This window comes from Perognathus longimembris, chromosome 28 (assembly GCF_023159225.1).
Source record: "Perognathus longimembris pacificus isolate PPM17 chromosome 28, ASM2315922v1, whole genome shotgun sequence".
In the NCBI taxonomy this organism is placed as follows: Eukaryota; Metazoa; Chordata; class Mammalia; order Rodentia; family Heteromyidae; genus Perognathus; species Perognathus longimembris.
In genome coordinates, this window is record NC_063188.1 from 100,022,379 (window position 1) to 100,045,339 (window position 22,961).

Here is a 22,961-nt window from a genome sequence, read left to right on the forward strand (position 1 = left end):
CGAGGCAGGCACTCTTGCCACTAGGCTATATCCCCAGCCCCCCCCCTTAACTAGTGTTGTTAAGACTCCATGAATAATGGCCAAAGGATCAGCAAAGACTGGGAGTATAGTGCAGTCATGGAGTTCAGCATATGAAGGCCCTAAGTTCTGCTCCCAGCACTGAAGGGAGAAAGGGAAGAAAAGAAAATCCTTGTCAGCCTGTTTCCCTCAAAGAATATAAACTATCCTCATCATCAGAAGAGAGTTTTAAAAGCAGAAGCACTGGATGCTAGTGGCTCATATCTGAAATTTTAGCTACTGAGACAGCTGAGATCTGGAGGGTCAGAGCAGGTACAAAAGTCCACGAGACTCCATCTTCCACTAACTGGTAACTGGTAAAGTGCCAGCCATGAGCAAAGAAGTTGAACAAAGCATGAGGCCCTGAGTTCAAACCCAGGACAAACAAGAAAAAAAGGAAAAGAAAAAGCAGCAAGTCTTTAGGGGAACCAAGTACTTACATGGTACAGGGGATCAGATGTTGCATTTTATTTTTATTTTTTTTTTGCCACTCCTGGGCCTTGAACTCAGGGCCTGAGCACTGTCCCTGGCTTCTTTTTGCTTAAGGCTAGCACTCTGCCACTTGAGCCACAGTGCCACCTCTGGCCATTTTCTATATATGTGGTGCTGGGGAATCGAACCCAGGGCTTCATGTATATGAGTCAAGCACTCTTGCCACTAGGCCATATTCCCAGCCCCAGATGTTGCATTTTAATTCTAGGACTTTTCTAAGTTTTTCTGTCATATAACTCCTAGTAAAATAGCCAGAGTCTAAATAATATGTAAATTTTAAAATCATGGCCCCATAATTAGATTAGTAATGGGGGGAGGGGCGTAAACTTGCTGATGTTTCTGTGGTTGTTTTCTGTAGTCAAACCTGAATGGCTAAATGAACATGTAAATATATTTTTCCTCAGAATGTTTAACATGTTTTTTTCTTTGTAGTTCTGAACTAGCAAAACTACAAATTCTAAAACATTCTTTGAAATAAGCAAAAGCTGACAGTGTAATTTTTCTATAGCTCTCAAAATGGTCTTATGTCTTTTCAGTATAGGCACTTTGGTTTATTGCCAAAAAGTGACTTACAACTAAAAAGAAACCAGAGGAAAAACAGCAAAAGACCAAGAATGAACTGGGGGAAAAATAGGTATTCCTAAAGAAATCTCAAGGAAAAAAAACATTGTTACATAACTAGTCTCAAAACTAATAAACAATTTAGGCTCTTAGAGAGAACAGTATAGACAAAGACCAGAAATAAGGGGTAAAAAACATTATTCATTTGTTCTCATCACACCAAAGAAGTTGCATCAGATGATGGTTTGGGCCAATTTGTCATAGAAAACACTGTGATTTTTCCTGGGACTTGTTCATTGTAACTTTGTTTAAAAGCCATTTTCAGCCAGGCACTGATGGTTCGTGCCTGTAATCCTAGCTACTTAGGAACCTGAGATCTGGGGATCACAGTTCAAAGTCAGCCCCAGAAGGAAAGTCTGTGAGACTAACTCCAATTAAATACACACACACACACACACACACACACACACACACACACACACACACCAGAAATGGAGTTGTAGCTCAAGTAGTAGAGCATTAGCCTTGAGCACAAAAGCTCAGAGCCCAGGCCGTGAGTTCAGGACCTAGACTAGCAAATAAAAAAGCAGTTCTCAGGCTCAGCGCAGTGGTACATACCCATGGTCTCAGCTACACTGGAGGCAAGGGGAAGAAATCATTGTCTAAGGCCAGGCCAGGCTTAGCGGTAGAATGCTTGCCTCGTAAACATGAAGCCCTGGGTTCAATTCCTCAGGACCATGTATATAGAAAAAACCAGAAGTGGTTCTGTGGCTCATGTGGCAGAGTGCTAGTCTTGAGCAAAGAAGGAGGAGGAGGAGGAGGAGGAGGAGGAGGAGGAGGAGGAGGAGGAGGAGGAGGAGGAGGAGGAGGAGGAGGAGGAAGAGGAGGAGGAGGAGGAGGAGGAGGAGGAGGAGGAAGAGGAGGAGGAGGAGGAGGAGGAGGAGGAGGAGGAGGAAGAGGAGGAAGAGGAGGAAGAGGAGAAAGAGGAGGAAGATCAGCATCAACAACAACAACAAGCCATGGCTGGGGATATGGCAAGAGTGCTTGCCTCCTATACATGAGGCTCTGGGTTCAATTCCCCAGCACCACATATACAGAAAATGGCCAGAAGTGGCGCTGTGGCTCAAGTGGCAGAGTGCTAGCCTTGAGCAAAAAGAAGCCAGGGACAGTGCTCAGGCCCTGAGGCCAAGCCCCAGGACTGGCCAAAAAAAAAAAGTAAATTAACAACAACATGCCAGAGACAGTGCTCAGGCCCTGAGTTCAAGCCCCAAAACTGACAAAAAAAAAAAAAACCCTAAGGCCAGGCCAGGCAAAAAGCTCAAGACCCTATCTAAAGACAAGCTAGTGTAAAAATGGCTAGTTAGCATGGTTCAGTGGTATAGCCCCTATCTACCAATTTCAAGGCTCCAAGTTCAAATCCCAGTACTATTCACTCCCCACCAAAGCAATTTTCAAAGGACTTAAGAAGAGAAAAGAAAAGCCAGAGTGAAATGTGCATGAAAATTCTTACTTCTTCCTTTCAGAGCCTAATATTCTAAATAAATCTTTGAAGTACTGTGGAACGCGGACTACCACATTCTCAGAGGGGCCGATGTCTTTCAGGTGAGGATACAGCCTGACATCTATGACCTTCTTGATGTAGCCCAGCCAGTCAAACTGAAAGGAGAGAAAAATAAAACAGTGAAGACCTTTGTTAGACAATAAATAAAAAGAAAAGCAATAGAGCAGGCTGAGCAAAATCCGTTCTTCTTGTTTTCCCCAAATATTAGAAGACACAACCACCCATCATTTACTTTATCTAGGAAAAGAATGTCTAATCATTGCTACTCTGACCTGTGGCCTAAATCACAGCGGAAGCCTACATTCTGTATCACAAAAATAGGAACACACCTGCTCACAAGGCAATGCATACCATGTTCCTTCTGATGCTCCACCCATCCCCCTCACTTGAATTCCCATCCTCCATCTTCTCGCTATCTTACTCTCTGGCCTCCATGGATGCATCCTCCCACCTTCCTCTCAGCTCTTGCATTCCCCTTGCTCCTTCCACATTCTCCTTTTGTCCCCCCTCTATGCTATAGTCGCCCTCACCTCTACACACCCACAAAGACAGGTACATGTCCTTGGCACTGCCCTTAACCTAGGAGGAAATAAGCAGGAAGAGAAAGTAACACACCTCCATTCTTCAAGACACTGCTTGGTGTTTCAGATTGGCTATGCTAAAAGCCACTTACCAGCCTTTCCCCGGTTTTCTGCCTCCATTGCTGACATAATCAACAAGTTGCTTATGGACCCAGTGTCTAACCCTTCCCACTGTAGTTAGGAATGGCCCTGTGACCCCATTCCACTCGATAAAAAAAGAAAAGGAAGACATGTAGGGATATTTGGAGAGCATCTGCCTTCCTTCTTCCTCTCCTGATTGCAGTTGTAACATATGGAGCTATGGTAGCTACTAGGCAATATTACTGTTTAAACATAAAAATCAAAAAGCCAGTACATTAAGGAGAATGCATTGGGAAGAGAGAAAAACTTAAGTTCAATATTTGACAATACTGCTGAGTAACTGAATCAACTATCATCTATGTCCAAACTTCCATTGCTAAAAAATAAAAAAAAACTTAAGTTTTTAAGCTCCTATTGGTAAGATTTTTATGTTGTTCTAACCTAAGGCATGTGGATAAATACACAATGGATTTGTGTGTGTGTGTGTGTGTGTGTGTGTGTGTGTGTGTGTGTGTGTGTGTCCTGGGGCTTGAATTCAGGGCCTGTGGGATGTCCCTAAGCTTTTCTTTGCTTAGTGTTGTCACTCTACTACATGAGACACAGCTTCATTCCCAGTTTTATTGATGGTTAATTGGAGATAAGAGTCTCACAGACTTTCCTGCTCCAGCTGGCTTTGAATCTCAATCCTCAGATCTCAGACTCCTGAGTAGCTGGGATTACAGGTGTGAGCCTTGGTGCCCAATGACACAAGGGATATCTTACGTAATAATTGAAAAGGATGAGGATAACTGGAAAGGCTAAGAGCAGGTTTTACAAGGCAAAATTTTACACTCCCATAAGTACCACTACTCATAAAAAAATGACCAGGTACCAGAAGTTTTCCTGAGTAGTTTTCACTAACCTGAGGGATCATAGCACTGAGTTCAGAGATGTTCATTCTGTTATACATGGCCTCACTGGTTCGGTTTTCATGTGGAATCATTATCTGTCAGAAAGACACTTGAGTTATTACTCAAATATTATTTCAAATGAATCATTTTTTACTGCATGACTACTTTGTACATGTGCCAAAACATTTGTTTAGTATTGTAAAGTTTCTCAAGACTGCTGTGGTGCCCAGCTGAGGGGAAGAAAGAAGTGACAGCATGTTAGACCAGATTAAGGAAGTAAAAATGAAAATTACTTGTGCTCTTCAGTGTGAAATACTGTTTCCAGGACATAAAGATCTTTCCAGGATCCTCTCTTCCTCTATCATATGGATGGAAAGTCTGTTGCTGGCTCAAATTTGATAGCCAAGCTCAAGTTGGATAACAGAAGCAACTATTTCACTATTATTACCTGTGGTCTCCAAATAATGATCTCAACATTTTATGAACCATAGATCATCTCTTCATCTCCAGGGGCAAATTTTCAGCCATGACCCCTGGCTGTATGGATACCACCCATGATCATCTTGTCAACAGCTCATTCCTTCACTTTCCCCTCTTGTTGCTTTGGTCTTGAGATTCTCTTAACTTCACTGATGGAGAATGGATTCGGCTACAGTCTAGACACATATTTCGGAACCTGTACCTCTGGCCCTGATCCTTCACATTCTTTCTGTTCTCAATACTCTTGATCTTAGCCATTTGACCAATACCGAATCTAGGATTTTAGCCTCCACCATATTTTACCTGATGTAAAAACAATGGCTAAGTTGGGCAGTGGTGGCTCACGCCTGAAATCCTAGCTGCTTAGGAAACTGAGATCTGAAGATTGTGGTTCAAAGCCAGTCCAGGAAGAAAGTCTGTGAGACTTTTACTCCCAATTAACCATGAAAACCAGAAGTGGATCTGTGTCTCAAAGTGGTAGAGTGCTAGCCTTGAGAAAAAGAGCTCAGGGACAGTGCCCCCAGGCCCCAAGTTCAAGCCCCATATCAAACAAAGAAAAAACAAACAATAGCTATAGTTATCATCCTCAAGAATCACCTTGCTCCCTTTCGTTAACCAACAGTAGGTTCCATCTACTCCTGAGTCACATCCTGATTCTGGTTCAAGGCCTTAGATCTCATTTCTCTTGTACGAAACCTACCACCTTCCACTTCATGTATTACTCTCTAGCCTGTATCTCCTAACCACTACCATCATGGTGTGAACTTTGTCCACTTAAGACGTTGTCCACAATTAATTTTCTCTAGCAGGCCTTTCAGTTAAAGTCTACTTGGTTCTTCTCACAAGGGCAACTCCACGAACAGAGATCTCTCCTTGCGTTCAGTATCTCTAGGTGGAATTAGTTGGCATACTCCTACGGTTGTCTTGCCAAGGACTTATTTGAGCATGGTGGGGTTGTCCTGTCTGCTTAGCCTCAGAGGTGTCCTTAAGACTGAGCATCCCACTAATTTTGCATTTTCAGTGACCTGAAGTAGAAAGGAAGAAGGGGAGCATTCCTTCAAGGCCTGAAGTCCATACACCATGGATTTCCCAAGGCAACTCCATAGAGGGCTGGGAAGCAGACACTTGCCTCCTCTTTTGTAAATGCTTCAATGCCCTTAGCTTCTCCCTCCTCACCTTTCCACAGGTGAGGCCACGTGGATCTCCCAGTTCCATGGGTGCATCTGAATCCTTGCTGAGGACAATATCCACGGGTTCCTTCCACACTGCCTGTTCCTCCTCCTCCCTAATGCAGGCTCACAGCCCCAGGTTGGAGTCCTCTGGCCTCCAAGCTGTTCTCAGCTCTCTGCCAGCTACTTCCCTCCACACAATGGATTTGTCACTTCATCTAACCTCTTGACAATTCTCAATGTTGCCTCAGCCCAGCTGTTTTTAGTTCTCTTTTTGGTCCAACTCCCTGACACAGAGCAAGATCTTTCTGTATCACAGTTTCAGGCCAAATTAGAGCTCTGGGCCTTCTATTTGCCAGGGAAGTGAATGCAGACAGCCTTTAGCCATGGCTGTGAGATACCTTTGCAGACTTCAAAACATGGAAATTTTCAGAAAACTATCCATGAACTTCACCATAGCAGGAACAGAGTTTAATTCCCTACCCTTGATCCTTCACCTCTACTCCATTCTTCAATATACAACCCCATCTTGACAAACAAAAAAGCTGTAAATACTTGGACTCTTATTCATCTCCCCTCCCCACTGGGGTTTCAACTCAGGACCTTGCACTTCCTAGGAAAGTACTCTATTGTTAAGCCATGTCTTTAGCACTGCTTTTTTGCTAGAGTGTGTGTATGTGTGTGTGTGTGTGTGTGTGTGTGTGTGTGTGTGTGTGTGTATGTGTTGGTCCTGGGCTTGAACTCGGGGCCTGGGCACTCTGAGCTTCTTTTGCTCAATGTTAGTGCTCTACCATTTGAGCCACAGCTCCACTTCCAGATTGTTTTTTCAGTTTATTGGAGATACGAGTCTCACAGACTTTCCTACCAGGGCTGGTTTCAAACTGCAATCCTCAGATCTCAGCTTCTTGAGTAGCTAGGATTATAGGCATGAGCCACTGGCACCCAGCTTTTGCTGATTATTAACATAGAGTCTGTATTCCTGCCTGGGCATGTGTCTAGACTCCAATCCACCTATTTTAGGCTTCCCATCACTGCTGGGATGACAGGCACATGCAACTACATCCAGCTTTTCTCCATGGAGATGGAGTTTCATCTGGCCTGGAACCTTGATTCTCCTGATCTCAGAATTCCAGATAGCATGCTGACAGGCACATATCACTGCATCCAGCTATGAGTTGGGAGAAGGTCTAACAACTTTTTCTACCTGGACTGACCTTGGACCACAATTTTCCCATTCTCAGCCTCCAAAGTAGTCAGAAATACAAGATGTGAGCCATTGGCAACTGGCTGGAAAGATTCTTGGTACAAGTATTTTTACTTCACTACAAGATTTCCCCATGAACAGAAGTTTCACTAATGATTCATTCTGGATCTTGGAACATTTAGGATTGTTTCTTCTAGTGAAAAAAGTATTCTGTAAACTGAGCTAACCCCTTAGATTTCTCATTATTCTCACACAGTTTTTTTCATATCTTTTTGTCTCTACTACGAGCCTACAAAGCTTTAATGTGACTCATTCAGGATATAGTATATGACACAATGACATTCATTACAGTGAGAGAAGAAAGAAACGAGAAAGAAAGATAGATGCAAAGTAGCACCGAAAGGAAGCATTAAAATGCTCACCAGCATGCCTTATATACTTCTACATCAAATTTTATGTCCAGTATTGGTAGACATACTTCTTCTGTCTAGATTTTAATTTAACTCATTCTGGGTAATGGTATTAAAAGTAGAGCAGATCAAAACTAACTCTCTAGGGCCAGGGGTATGGTTCAGTGGTGTAACATATTCTTGGTCTATGTGAGGCCCTGAGTATGATCCTATGCGCACACGCGCACATGCACACACACACACACACACACACACACACACACACACACAGCAAAGCAAAGCAAAAAAAATAACCTTCCATTAAATCAAATCAATAAATATTTTTAAACATCTGCATTCTATTTAAGCCATGCAAGAGTTTCTCTAGGAAAACAATGTCTCTTTGCTACACATAGACATTAAATAGGCTGAGACCAAGGAATTTGAAGGATAAAAAGTCTACTTCCTTCCTTCCTTCCTTCCTTTTTTTTTCAAATTTTTATTATCAAACTGATGTACAGAGAGGTTACAGTTTCATACGTTAGGCATTGGATACATTTCTTGTACTGTTACCTCCTCCCTCATTCCCCCCTCCCCCCTCCCCCTTTCTCTTCCCCCCCCCCCAACCCGGAGGTGTTCAGTTCACTTACACCAAACAGTTTTGCAAGTATTGCTTTTGTAGTTGTTTGTCTTTTTTTACCCTGTGTCTCTCAATTTTGGTATTCCCTTTCAATTTCCTACTTCCAATACCAGTATACACGGTTTCCAATATACTCAGATAAGATTACAGAGATAGTGTAGGTACAACCACAGGAAGGTGATACAAGAACATCATCAATAATAGAAGCTACAGATACACATGGGACGTTGAAAGTTTTACCCTTCCTTCCTTCCTTCCTTCCTTCCTTCCTTCCTTTCCTTCTCTTTTTGCCAGTACCAGGGTTTGAAATCCAGGGCCTTGAACTTGTTCAGCTTCCTTGTTCATGGCTGGCATGCTGCCATGTGAGCCATGCCTCTGGTGCAGATAGCTGTTAGCCGTTTTGGAGATGGAGTCCTCAGAGTTTTCTGCCTAGGCTCCCTTTGAATTTTGGTACTCAGAGCTCAGCCTCCAAAATAGCTAGGGTTACAGACATGAGGCACCAGCGCTTAGCAGAGGAGCTCTTCTTGTTACTTCCCAAAGGAGATGCTATTCTACCTTGAGACCAAAGAGTAGTAACACAGAAGGTTCTTATTTGGTTGCAGTGTGTGTCTTCATTCCAGATATATTGCATTTAAAAGAAGAAAAAGACAAATGAAAGGATAAAAAGATTATTTCCAATGAAGACTTACCTCAGCTATCTTAATTTCCAACCTAATCACTGACTTCATGTCATGCTCAGCTCGGGAACTGTTAGCTCCTAAAAGTACAGCAGTGTCCACCATGAATCTGTAAAGGGCATCTCGATACTGTAAGGGATAAAGAAACAAGGGATCATGACAATAACCTACTAGGTGGTATGTTTCAGAGACACAACAGAGCAGAAACAGCAGATGGAAATAAATGTCCTTCATTTTCACCAGGTACTCAAAATTCCAAAATGCCAGCCCCCCATCAACCACTTTGGGGAGAAGGGAAGAGTGGTGGATACCATTTCCATAACAGACATCAATGTCTGCCCATCATGCATTGATCACACTAGTTTTTCTGGTAATCGGTGATATTATGATTACAAGGAACATGTCCAAATGAGCCCAGAATAGAAAGTTTACGGTCAGGTGTCCTTTTCCCAGACAAGTGAGGCGTTAATAAAAAATTAAAAAAAAAAAGGAGGAGGAACACTGGTTGGAAAGTGTGATTTATTCTCTTCCAGCTCAATTTACCCAGCTTCACACTAAGATATAAATGATGACTGCAGTGATTGCAGGCCTGTATCTTTCCAGGTTTATTCAGTTTTCACAGTTTTCCTCCCTGGCTGTGGGGGTGGCAGGAGGGTGGAAGACAGAATTGATGGTGAGAAATTTAGCAACTGGTAAATATATAGTTTTCTCACTGAGGTACACCTTGACCCTGTAACTGTTTGTTTTTTAACTGGATGACTGATCTTAAGACCTATATAGTTCTTGGTATATGGCAAGCCATTAATAAACAGTGGCTCGATTAGTAAGCAAGCTTTGCTCATAGTCTTAATCAGAAAGAAAGTTTTGCCCTCCCCATGTTAAGTCAATACACATTGAAGGTGGCTTGCATATATCAAGGGAAGGCAGTGCAGATGAAAACTAAATAATGCTCCAGTCTGGTTCTTAGTGTGTGGTCCAATGTAATTAATAAGTGTAACAATAGAGAGACCAAAATAAGTTTCTTAAATAAAGCAACTACATGTGTAGAAACTCAAGAACTTAAGAAGCATTCCAGCCTAGAAAAATACAAGGGACATTGAATTTGAGGGATACAGATTCAGGAGCAGTGAGAACAAGGTGCTTTTGTTGAGAGAAGAAACATAGATGAGTTGGAGAATATGGGTTTAGATTAAGCTATAAAGAAGCCGTGAATCCCCTCAAAGGAATTTAGACACTATCTCAAGAGCAAGGCATGCTCAGAGCAGTACTATAACAACACAACTTGTCAGGTGGTATAAGAGGTCAATGGAACAAAATGGAGGAGATGTCCGTTTCCAAAGCTACGTTATTAGGTCAATTTGCCACCCATTGGATAAGGTAAATTTGCTAGTCTTCTGGATGAGCATCCTAAGTCAGAAAACTACCTAAGATCTTGGCTAGTATCTTGCCCTCCAGAGCCTTCTAGAAGTAGAGGTTAGTATCTATATAGACCCAGAAGACTTGGGTCTAATTCTCTTTTGGAATTTCAATAAAGTTTCCAAAATGAAAGTGTCAAAAATGAATCTGCTTTTTCAATCTTCCATGAAATGAGTAGGTTTCCAGTTAAGCCAAGAAGTCCAACCTGACTAAATTTCCTTTTGTTAACGGCATCTACATACTGTAAAAGAAAATGATAGTACACTTCATAAACTGGGGCACCTGCTAAAAATGCATGTTCTCAGAGCCTACCTCAAGTCTACTCTCTAAGACTTGATACATGTAAGAAGCTTCCCAGGTGATTGTTTTGTATTACAAATTTGAGAACCACTGGGTCTCCTTTCCTATACTTCCTCTGCAAAAGGTAATGAGCACGTGACACATCTGAGAAGTGGTATCTCTCCAGCTAGTTCATGAAGGCACTGAGCAGGGGAACTTGTACAGCCTTGACACCTAGACATCTAGAAGACAAACAGTGGAATTATCTGCCTGAAGAAAATGTCTTTGTTTCCTGCATTGGGAATGTGGTCAGTGACCAGTCCATCAAGCTGTTCAATTCCAGTAAAGAACAACGGATGGACTAAAAACAGCCTAACAAGGCCCAGAGTTGAATATGAGTAAAACTTACAGACTTGGCTTCCGTGCTGTTATCAAGGTAGTCTTCCCTCACAGCTAGAGAGAGTGTTGCTTGGTCCAGCTGTTAAAATGAAAACAAAAAGCTTGCTACAGCATTGGAAATGTTTATGTACCATATGAACAAGAATTTTGAGAGCATCTGCACCCCAGCCATATTTTGAGCACTGTCACCATTACAAAAAAAAGCACCTGGAAATAGGTGCTTTGGTGATGACTAATTTAAAGTATTGGAGACCTGCCCTTGCTTTCCTGATTCATGGTTTCTAAACCTTCTTGGGGTTCTGTTGACACTGATTAGCATCAAGGCACATTGAATGGGGACAGATCTTAGAGATCATAGCCAGAAAACTGATGCAACTTTCCCAATCCAATATGGTTGGGAGGAGCTTTGAGTGCAGTACTAGATCCCATATCCAGATCCCTGCATTATTGTACAAATGCCAATCTGGATGGAGTTGATGACCACATTTTCTGCCTTACCACCTCTAAATAATGTATCTTTTATCCAAAAGTAATGCTTTTGTTTTGAAATATCTGCACATTTTAGGGTCCTCTCTGTAAAGTTTAGGATAGGTGATCAAAACATAAATAGTGAACAGACAACTAAATAAGTACAATAATCATGATGGATAAATATAGTATAAATTCCTAGAATATAACTTTTAGAACCACAAACCTAATCAAAGGGAAGAAAACCATTTTTCAGAATATATGCTAGAAAAAAAATTATGCAAAACACCTGAACTTCGACCCCTACCTCCCACCTTGAATAAAAAATAATTCATAGACCTAAAACTATAAAACATGGAAAGCAAAACAGTAGAAATTCTTTGTGGGCTGTGTTAGACAGTATTTTTAGACATGATACTGAAATCATGACCTATAAAAGTTAATAAGTTGGATTTCATTAACCTTTAACACTCTTTTTCTGTGAAAAACATTTAAAGAATGTAGAGAAGTCACAGAATGGGAACATATTTGGAAATAATACATATGATAAAGAGCTTACATCCAGAATATATAAAGAACACTCAAAACTTAACAATAAGAAAGTTATTTAAAAGTGGTCAAAGTATCCAAACAGACACTTCAGCGAGGAAGATATACAAAGGGAAAATAAGTACATGAAAATATGTTCAACCTCTCTGATATATTTTCCTATGACTCATCAGTCCCACTGGTTTGCAGTTATTTAAGAATATGAAGTAAAAACTTATGTTCAGGGGAGGAGGGACGGTGGGAGAAAAATGAGGGAGGAGGTAACAAGTTTGACAGGAAATGTACTCACTGCCTTACGTATGTACATCACCTTGACAATAAAAAAGGAAAAACTATCATTTTATATGATTTTTTTTTTGCCAGTCCCAGGCCTTGGACTCGGCCTGAGCACTATTCCTGGCTTCTTTTTGTTCAAGGCTAGCACTCTACCACTCGAGCCACAGTGCCACTTCTGGCCGTTTTCTGTATATGTGGTGCTGGGGAATTGAACCCAGGGCTTCATGTATACGAGGCAAGCACTCTGAGCAATATTCGCAAAACTGTTTGGTGTAAACCAACTGAACAACTCATGGGGGGAGAGACAAAGGAGGAGGAGGGAGGGGGGAATGAGGGAGGAGGTAACAAACAGTACAAGAAATGTACCCAATGCCTAACGTATGAAACTGTAACCTCTCTGTACATTACTTTGACAATAAATAAGAAAAAAAAGGAAAAAAAAGAACTTATGTTCAAACCAAAACCTATAGTTAACTTCATTCATAATCATGAAAAGTAGGAAGCAAACCAAATCTCCTACGATATATGAATGAATAAACTGTGATACACAATGAAAAGCTACTCAGCAATGAGAAAGAATAGACTAATGATACATTAAATCACACAGGTGAATTTTACTTACATTTTGAAAAGGCAAAACTAAAGGTAGAACAGAGTGATGGTTGCTGTTTGGGGGATGGGAGTTAACAGTAGAGTGACAACAGTAGGTAATTTGGGAGGCGATGAGACTGTTCTATTTATTGATTGCTAGATAAATGTATGGATTTATCAAAACATAGAAAAGAAACCCAATACCAGTAGCTTATACCACTAGCTCACTCCTGTAATCCTAGCTCACCAAGACACTGAAATCTGAGGCTCAGATTTCAAAACCAGCCCAGGCAGAAAAAAAAAGTCTGTGAGACTCTTATCTCCAATTAATGACCAAGAAGGCAGAAGTGAAGGTGTGACTCAAATGATAGAGCACAAGCCTTGAGTGAAAAACTAAGGGATAGCACCCAGGCCCTAAACTCAGGCCTTAGTAAAGGCAAAAATAAATAAATCCATTACTTAATCTTTCTTTAGTATCAGCAGGTGGCTAAACACTGAATAAAATAGACCTCAGCGGCAAATTTAAGTCTCTGACTCACAAATTAAAGAGTTCAGCCAAATTATCAATATAGAAAATCAAAATAAATCACAAATTATTGGCTTCCAAATAAAAAATGAAACCTATATGTTCATATCATTAGTTTATATGAGTTTCAAAATGTTCTGATCTAGCATGGGCTGAGAATGTACTAAAAATTTATTGATCCAGCTCCCTGTGGTTCCTTCTCCATCTTACTATAATCTCAAATATTTTTACTATTTTTAATATAGAGAAACTTCACAGGATTCTAGTTTTCCATGAAAATCCCTTTCACATGCATCGGATTCTATAAAAGGTCAAGTAAACTATTAGTATGGTTATAGAAAGTTCAAGAAAAAGCATTGTGATTGTCTCAGAGGAAATGTTTTTAAAACATTTCTCTTAAGACTGGAGATGTGGTTCAAATGGTACAGTGCCTGGCTAGCAAGTGTAACATCCTGAGTTCAAACCTTGTTACTGGCAAAAAAATAATAATTAAAAATAATCCTAGCTCCTCAGGAGGCTGAGATCTGAGGACCATGGTTCAAAACCATCGAGGGTAAAAAACGTCTGAGACTCTTATTTCCAATTAACCAGTAAAAAACATAACAACCTAGCAATAGAGCTGTAGTTATAATGGTAGGGCAGTAGCCTTGAGCCAGAAAGCTAAGGGACAGCACTCAACCTGAGTTTAAACACAAACACATACACACACACACACACACACGCACGAATGCATGCACACACTCATTCACACAAAATTATCTTGTCTACTTATATTCCTAAAATCTTCAAATTCTTTTGTTTGATTTTCTTCTCTAATTGACCTGAAACAACCAAGTTTCAGGCAGTTTCAGTCAGCCTGGCTTTATTCTACTACAATTCCCAATCTACCATCATTTCTTCCAAAAATTAAGTAAGCCAAGACCATGAAACAAAATATTTTGATTAAGATGCTTTGGCTTTCAGTTAAGTTTTGACCACTTGATGACTCTTGTGAGCTTTGGTCTCATAGGAAAGGAAATTATGCAGATAATATCAAGAAAGCCAAAGTTTCCTCTTGTGAAATGAAGTTAAGCCCACTTATGGTAAAAGTTTGGATAACTCAAGTGAGGTTACCAGCCCTCTCATAAACCTTCAGATTATTATAGTTTCTAAGGAACATTTTAAATGCTCCAGTAGATTGGATAAGGTCCGTCAACTAAATCTCATTAGAAATATTCAAATTCCTGAGGCACGGTCTTTCTAAAGAAGGCAACACACCAGGACACTGTGTTATTTGAAGTTTTGTTTTGTTTTAATCCATGTGCTTAAAACTGATCTAAATATTGGATGTAGAACATAAAATAAAATAAAATCGTAAAGCCAGAATTTGGGATGCAAAGTAAGGGAGGAGATTTATGAATTTGAGGCCAGCCTGGGCGACATAACAACATCCTGTCTCAAAATAGTGGGGAAAAAATGTGATCCTAGGAAATATGATATACTGAACTGAATATGAATTTTTTTCCAATTACAACTGGTACTCCACTTTGTGTTATTAGAGAAAGTAATTCTACAAAAACAAACATCTGACAAATTGTGATGTAAGAAAATGAATGGTCAAGAAATTAAAGAAACCTGCCTGGTGCCAGTGGCACATGCCAGTAATCCTAGCTATTCAAGGGTTTGAAGCCAAGCTGGGCAGGGAAGTCTATGAGATTCTTAACTCCAAAAAGCCAGAGAAGTAGCACTGTGGCTCAAGTGGTAGAGAGCCAGCCTTGTGCAAAGAAAAAGCTAAAGAACAGTGCCCAGGGGGCTGGGAATATGGCCTAATGGCAAGACTGCTTGCCTCGGACACATGAAGCCCTGGGTTCAATTCCTCAGCACCACATGTATAGAAAAAGGCCAGAAGTGGCGCTGTGGCTCAAGTGGCAAAGTGCTGGCCTTGAGCAAAAAGAATTCAGGGACAGTGTTCAGGCCCTGAGTTCAAAGCCCAGGACTGGCAAAAAAAGCCTTGAGTTCAAGCCCTGATACCAACACACACACACACACACACACACACACACACACACACACACGAAACTTCATATCCAAGAGTTTCCCCTTGCCATCATGAATATCTTTGAGAGCCAATAAAATACAGACCCCTAATTAAGGGTGGCTTTAACTTGTTTTTTACTAGAGTGATCCTGATTTTCCAATCTTTCAGGAATGCATACGGTTTTTGTTTGTTTGTTTCGCCAGTCCTGGGGCTTGGACTCAGGGCCGAGCACTGTCCCTGGCTTCTTTTTGCTCAAGACCAGCACTCTGCCACTGGAGCCACAGCGCCACTTCTGGCCTTTTCTATATATGTGGTGCTGAGGAATCGAACCCAGGGCTTCATGAATGCTAGGCAAGCACTCTACCGCTAAGCCACATTCCCAGCCCTAGGCAACCCTTTTCTTGTCCCTTAAATTATTCTTGCTATCTCCATGTATAAAACAAACCCAAACTACATGGAGCAAGATGTTTCAGAGGGCTCGCCTCTATCATTTCTTATGTTTTTTAATATCCTCTCTCCCACTCAAGGCCACACAAATCGTGTGTCATATTGCCATGGAGGAACTTTACTGAAAGCCATTTGTGCATGCTAAACTGCATATTTGTGGCATGATGACATATCTGCCCATTGGAAGGAGTCTTATATTTTACAACCAGAGGTACCATTAGTTCACCCAACAGTGAACACAGGACTGAGTCTGCCCAGAAGGAGGCCTTTTTAGTATCCTTGTGGGTTTGTGGGAATCAAAAAGTGAGAAATCCAAGAAAATAGTATTTAGTGGGAAAAGAAACCTAAACGCATTGAAGGAGGAGAGTTTGAGACAGCTTTTTCCCAGAGCAGAGAGAGGCACTCCCAGACAACAATAGAAGCCAGTGGTTCCCATGAGTAGAGAGATGAGCTGATACCATGAAATGTAGTAGTATCTGAGAGGGAGAAGGGGACCAGGATCCCAGACCATAGAAACATACCTGAAAGGGCCATATGGGTTCCATAGTGAGTTTTATTTTCTCAGACAACAAATGATTATCCAGTATCTCCCAGTATTCTAGAAGATTGAGAAATGGGGCTGCCAAGAAGGCATGGGGGAATACCTAGACCAATACTCATTTTTCCAGCAAAAGGTAGGGTGGAAGTTCAGGGTCAAAGACTAAGTTGACTAAAGAAAGTGGCTTGTTTTTGCATAATCAACCATGTGTTATCTCAGACATGCTAGGTACACAAATTGAGGAGGAGCTTTCTTCAAAATGGCCCAAATCAGATTCTAGGCCATGTTTCTTCAAGACAAGGAGATTTCCGATGTGCCACTATAGACCCACATCTATGGTAGAAACTCACAAAATTCAGGTCACTTAAACCTAACAGCAAGAGTGAACAAGAAAATCGAATTTGCCCTTCCTTACACATGGGGATAGTGAGATTCAAAGAGGTGAAGCAATCTCCACTAGGATAGTGAGTAAACCCCAAACTATGTTCCTCAAAACCTGAAAGGGAGCTAGACACCTGTGGCTCACTCCTGTGCTCCTCCTATTCAGAAGGCTGAGATCTGAGGGCCATGGATCAAAGCCAGCATGGGCAGAAAGGTTCAAAAGACTCATCTCCAATCAACCACCAAAAGGCTGGAAATGAAGATGTGGCTCAAATGGCAGAGTGCCAGCCTTGAGCATAAAACCTAAGGGACAGCATCAGTACTGGTATACACACACACACACACACACACACACACACACACACACACCCTTAAAAAGGGTTTCCAATTTTTCAGTCAATTCTATTCTAAAGTTATAATGTTTTATTTTTTGTATATGTTAGTTGCACAAAATAAGGAGTTTCACCATATTTTAATACATATAATGTACTTTGATCACATTCAACCCTTCTATTACATTTTGTTATCTCTCCTCCCTCCCTCTTTTCTGTTCCTCTTCCATCTCTCTGGTAGCCTCCATTTTACTTATGGTTTCTCCATCTCAGCTTCCACAAATGAGAGAAAATTTGGAGCCTTTCTGAGACTGGCTTGTTTCACTTAACATGATGATCTCTAAACAAAAAGCAACATACACACAAATTGTACAATTTTGGCAGTCATCAATGCACTGCTCTTTGCTGTCAAGTTCATTGCCTTTCATGTTTGTCTCAGAATGGTTTTTTTCTGCCATCTGTACACACATGCTTGCACTTGTAATTGTATCATAATTAGGAACACTGTAGCTGTATTTTGTTTCAGGAGAAGTGGTTAACTCAGACATGTGAGTATTAGCTCATATATTACAGTATAAACAGGGCCCAAACTAAAATAGACATGGGCCGTACTCAAATGCCAAGCAATGTTCAAGCACTTCCATTTGTAACAAGCTTCCATCCGGGCAAAGAAGAGCAATAGGGCACAAGTGCCTCCTTACATTTGGAAAGTGTTCTGTTACTGACAGTTTAGTGTGTCTAGGATTAGTGTAATTGAATATTAAGTGTGCAAGCAAGCTGTTACCATGCTCCTCTGTTTTGAGTATTTTCTATGTACTTGTATTAAAGCTAAAAGCTTTGTTTAATTGCTTTTTGACACAATATCCTTGCTGATGGTGTGCACTTCTGATTGATATCAGAAGCACATATTATCTGTTGTCCATTTTGGACAATGTTACCATTGATACTTGGTTTGGGTGATATCACATCTGTCTGTCATGGATTTCCCAATCAAACTTCCACCTAATATTTTTAGCAAGTATAGATGATACTTGCCTAAATCTTTCACTTCAGCATGAATTTTATGGTAATTTCTAATTTTCTTTTCTCTCCCAAATTTGTAAGCTATGGTTCTACTATAAAAAAAAAACACCTAAGTTCATTGCCAGTGGCTCATGCCTGTAATTCTAGCTACTCAGGAGACTGAAATCTGCGGATCACAGTTCAAAGTAATCCCAATAGGAAAATCCATGAAATGTTTATCTCCAATTAACTGCCAAAAGGCCAGAAGTGGAGCTGTAGCTCAAGTAATAGAGTGCTAGCCTTGAGCAAAACAAAAGGCTCAGAAATGTATCAAGACCCTGAGTTCAAGCCCAAGGACCAGCACACACACACACACACACACACACACACACACACACACACACACACACACAAAATTCTGCTTTGGATTTTGGAAGGTTGACATATTGGGTAAGGGTAATTCACTCTAATAGTCTTACTCTTCTATAATTTGAATGTCAATATGTCATTAATATTTTCTGGTTTCACAAAGGACAGGATTAGAGGAAAAATGTGAAATAGCATTATTATTCAGTGTAATTATTGATGGAGAAAGAAGCCAGGCAGGATCAAGGTGAAAAATTATTTGAAAAATGTTATTTGAATTCTTACAGGGCTCTTTCATTGATGAATATTTTGTTGTTGGTAATTTTGCGAAGTAAAATGAAGGCACATACACTTGGGTCCATCTTTTATCGAAGAAATACTTACTCTCCCATTAGGAAACACAACCAAGTACCTAAAAGTTTGGTCTTTCAAATTGAAAGAGACTCAGACTAAATTGAAGGAGACTCAGACTAAACTATCCAATGAGGATTTGATTGTTTATACAAGAAGATGTTCATAGTCAAGCCCTAGTAACTCACACCTGCAATCCTAGATACGCAGGAGGCTGAGATCTGAGGATCAAAGTTCAAAATCAGCCCAGGCAGACAAATCTCTAAGATTCTTATCTCCAATTAACCAGCAAAAAGCCAGAAGTAGAGTGCCAGCCTTGAACAACAACAACCAAAAAAAAACTACACAAGAGTACAAGGCCCAGAGTTCAAGCCACAGTACTAGCACTAAATACATACATACATACACACACAAATATATTGTTTCCATTCATGAAAAGTGAACAAGGAATGATATGTTTGTTCTCTACCCTGTCCAAAGAATGAGGAGGTGAGGGAAAAAGTGGAGTTCAGAACATCTTTCATAACTGCCAAGACTGACAGTTTCTCCCCCTGGAGTTTAGAGACCTCACACATGTTCAAGGTAGGTGTGGAAAGGTGAGATCAACGATCAACCTGAAATTCACTCACAGGCTTCCTGAAGGTTGACAGAAGTTGTCTATTAATAATTTACATTTTCCAAATTGCTTAGTGTTGGGGGCTGGGAATGTGGCCTAGGGGTAGAGTGCTTGCCTCGCATGCATGAAGCCCTGGGTTCGATTCCTCAGCACCACATATATGGAAAAAGCCAGAAGTGGCACTGTGGCTCAAGTGGTAGAGTGCTAGCCTAGAGCAAAAAGAAGCCAGGGACAGTGCTCAGGCCCTGAGTTCAAGCTCCATGACTGGCAAAAAAAAAGCAAAACAAACAAACAACAAAAAAAGATCTTAGTGTTGAGCAGAATTTTTATCTTCTCATCCACTAAAGGCAACATGAATTTCTTTCCCTAGGAAGGCACTCCAAAGATAAATCTCAAATGGAACAAAGAACTCTGGTTATACCTTCAAGATGTGTTCATTGGATGACTTGTCATCAGGGGACACATACAAACGGATGAACACAGAATTGCTGTATTGACCCCGGAATGTCGCAAGTGTCTGCAGCAGGCTGAATTTTCTCTCTGACCAAACACCTTCAGGACCAATATTTGCTTCAAGCACAGGCCAACGGAAAGGAGAATGTCGCAGGATGTGGAGCAATGGCTTGGCACCTGCTTTTTCAATCGCTTCTGAAAGAGAGTAGGAAGGAAGAGATTCGAATTACAAACTGGATTAGAATGCAAGAACATCTATTCAACAGGAACTTCCCATATGGCCCCAACTAGAAATTTTACCTGTTTAAGGAGAAGGTGGGATCATGGATGGAGTTGAACCTAACCATAGAGACAGAAGAACCTATGATTCATACATTGATGGGAATCATCTAAATTTGTTATTTTCACCAAGAAAGCAAGAGGATGGGTTAACTGTATTGACCCCAGGCAATGAATGGAGTGAAGCTCCTTGTAACGCCATGGAACAACCCACTTTTTAAATTGCTCAGTAAAAGCCTATCACTCCTCTAATGAAATAAACTAATGCTTTAGAGTCTGGTTTTATTGCCTTCTAGCTTACCAAATAACACCCTCAAATCTCAGACCAGTTAACATAATTTCCATAAATATTGTCTTCTTTCTACAATGGTATTGAGAAAGGAGATCTGAGAGTTTGGTGGATAGCCCTGGGGCCTTTATGTCCCCACAATGATGCTGGGTAAACTGATAACAGCCGAGCACACCTGAGAATCTTGATTTCTCTAGAATCTAGTAAGTCCTTTGGAAAATATCAATTTTCCTAAATATACTCCCTCCCAGACTCTCTGAGACCAAAACTTGTCTGCCTTTTGTATTGGGTAAAATAGGGATTTTCCTGATCATATTTCTCTTTGAGTAACTTATACCCAAACAATCCCAGTGATAGATCCACCAAGGTAACTACACACAAAGAATAATCAAAGTCTAGTCTTTGAGAATGATTCCTATCTCTAAATAACATCTTTAAAACATTTGCAGGGCTGGGGATATGGCCTAGTGGCAAGGGTGCTTGCCTTGTATACATGAGGCCCTGGGTTCAATTCCCCAGCACCACATATGCAGAAAATGGCCAGAAGTGGCACTGTGGCTCAAGTGGCAGAGTGCTAGCCTTGAGCAAAAAGAAGCCAGGGACAGTGCTCAGGCCCTGAGTCCAAGCCCCGGGACTGGCAAAAAAAAAAAAAAAAAAAAAATGCAGAATTTTTATTTCTCTCTTCCTTAAATAATACCTTTAAACATTAATAGAATTCTGAAGGATTAGGGAAATGAATATTTTATTTCCTGTAGATATTACTCACTCTCATTCATGCAAGATGAATAAAGAATTTTGGCTTTCTGTATGGCTTCAATGTCCCGTCTTCTACTGATTGACTTCTCCAGAAGTGCTGGAAAGTACGAAAGGATTTATTAGTATTGGCCTCTATGCAGTGTCCAGTTGGAGATTAGTCAATAATCACAGTACCAACCTGCAGAAAATTAAATGTAAAGACAGACAATTCAAACACAGATCTATAAAAGATATGCAGAAAGCAGAACTAAGGTCCAAGTGAAAACAATTTCATATTCTTTTATCTGGTACTCTCCTAGCTCAAAAGAAACCCCAAAGTTCAATTTACAGCTGAAACTAGATCATCTTCATGGGTCAATTTCTTCTGCCACCTACACAAAAGGAAGCAGAATTCATTTATTCAAGAATCAAAAATAACTGAATTTGGTCTCTTGTTTCTGTACCAAGTAGTATTCTCAACGGAGACAATTTTGTCAAGGTTGAGTTACTTAAGATTTCTTCATAGCCCAACCTCTCAGGGAAGTCACCTGGAAGAAATTTCCTATTAGAAGTTTTCTTCAATGTTGTACAAAATGCTGTGAACATGGAGGTAGTTAAGACAAGAAATGGAGAGGGGAGATTGGAAGGCCTGCCCACATTGCCTGAAAATGTGCCAAGTTCTGGCCGTACAAATGAGGCCATGTGTATAATATGGTTGCCAAGACCATGTGGAAAATGATTTTCTATTGATGAAGTCACTAATAATACTGTTTGAAGGCAGAAAATAGCAGCTGTCACTCATTAAGTAGGGAATAAAAGTCAGGGACTCAAACTTGTGGGGGCTGGGGGGAAAAGAGAACTTCAAACATGCATGAGAATTGTTGTACCAGCATGAAGGCAAGCATGGTGACTGCAGCCCTGGCACTGCCTATTCCAACTATGTCAACCTGCTGTTGTCAAAGTACATGGGGAAACAACCTAGCAGGCTCCAAAGCCATAGTGCAACAGATGTTCCTACAGTTCTCTGGATAGCTTTGAGACCCAGGGTACAAATCTAATCAAATTGATAAATAATTATACATTTCCTAAAGAAGAATCTACATCTAAAGTAGATGATCTACATTATTTTCTGTTTTTAAAAAAGCAACCCAGAGCACCTGTCCAGAATTTTTAATAAGAATTTGTACACAAAGCAAGTGACGCACTGATGGCTCACGCCTGTAATCCTAGCTATTAAGGAGGCTGAGATCAGAGAATTGGGATTCAAAGCCAGATGGGGCAGTAAAGTCCATGAGATTCTTATCTCCAACTAACCACCAAAAAGCCAGAAGTGAGCTATGGCTCATGTGGTAGAGAGCTAGCCTTGAGCAAAGCAGCTCAGGAAGAGAGCTCAGGCCCTGTATTCAAGCCCCCAGACAGACAGACAGACAGACAGACAGACAGACACACACACACACACACACACACACACACACACACACACCACACACCCCACACACACACAGAGCAAGTCTGTGTAACTAAATAGCTAGGTTGCATGTGGGTATTTTCAACTATTTCACCTTGTTTGGTGTTTCTTTCTTGTGTATCATCACTATGGGATAAGTAGCCCCAGGGATAAAGAAAGAAGTTTTTATTTTTTAAGTAAACAGAAAGCTCTAAAAGTATATTCGCATATATTTCCATTCAAATCAGATCATGTGTCTTTTTGCCATAATCCTTATGCAGTCATTATAGCCATTAGACTGTTGAGGAGACACATTTAGAAGTAAATAATCCAAATTTCATTTCAAGTTGTGATGCTATAAACACTCAGGGCACTTCAAACACAAGTGCCCTACGATCAAAAAACAAGCCACAGGGGTGAAA

The 22,961-nt window shown here is 40.7% G+C and overlaps 1 protein-coding gene across 1 annotated transcript in view; it reads right to left on the reverse strand.

Moving 5' to 3' along the window:
- Phex (phosphate regulating endopeptidase homolog X-linked) overlaps positions 1-22,961 on the reverse strand; it is a 217,686-nt gene that overhangs the window by 155,586 nt on the left and 39,139 nt on the right. The window contains exons 4-9 of the mRNA XM_048335888.1: positions 21,124-21,210; positions 19,758-19,984; positions 10,887-10,955; positions 8,795-8,911; positions 4,235-4,318; positions 2,621-2,766 (exon numbers count right to left, since the gene is read on the reverse strand). Coding sequence (XP_048191845.1) covers positions 2,621-2,766; positions 4,235-4,318; positions 8,795-8,911; positions 10,887-10,955; positions 19,758-19,984; positions 21,124-21,210 — 730 coding nt within the window. The remainder of the gene's footprint in view (positions 1-2,620; positions 2,767-4,234; positions 4,319-8,794; positions 8,912-10,886; positions 10,956-19,757; positions 19,985-21,123; positions 21,211-22,961) is intronic.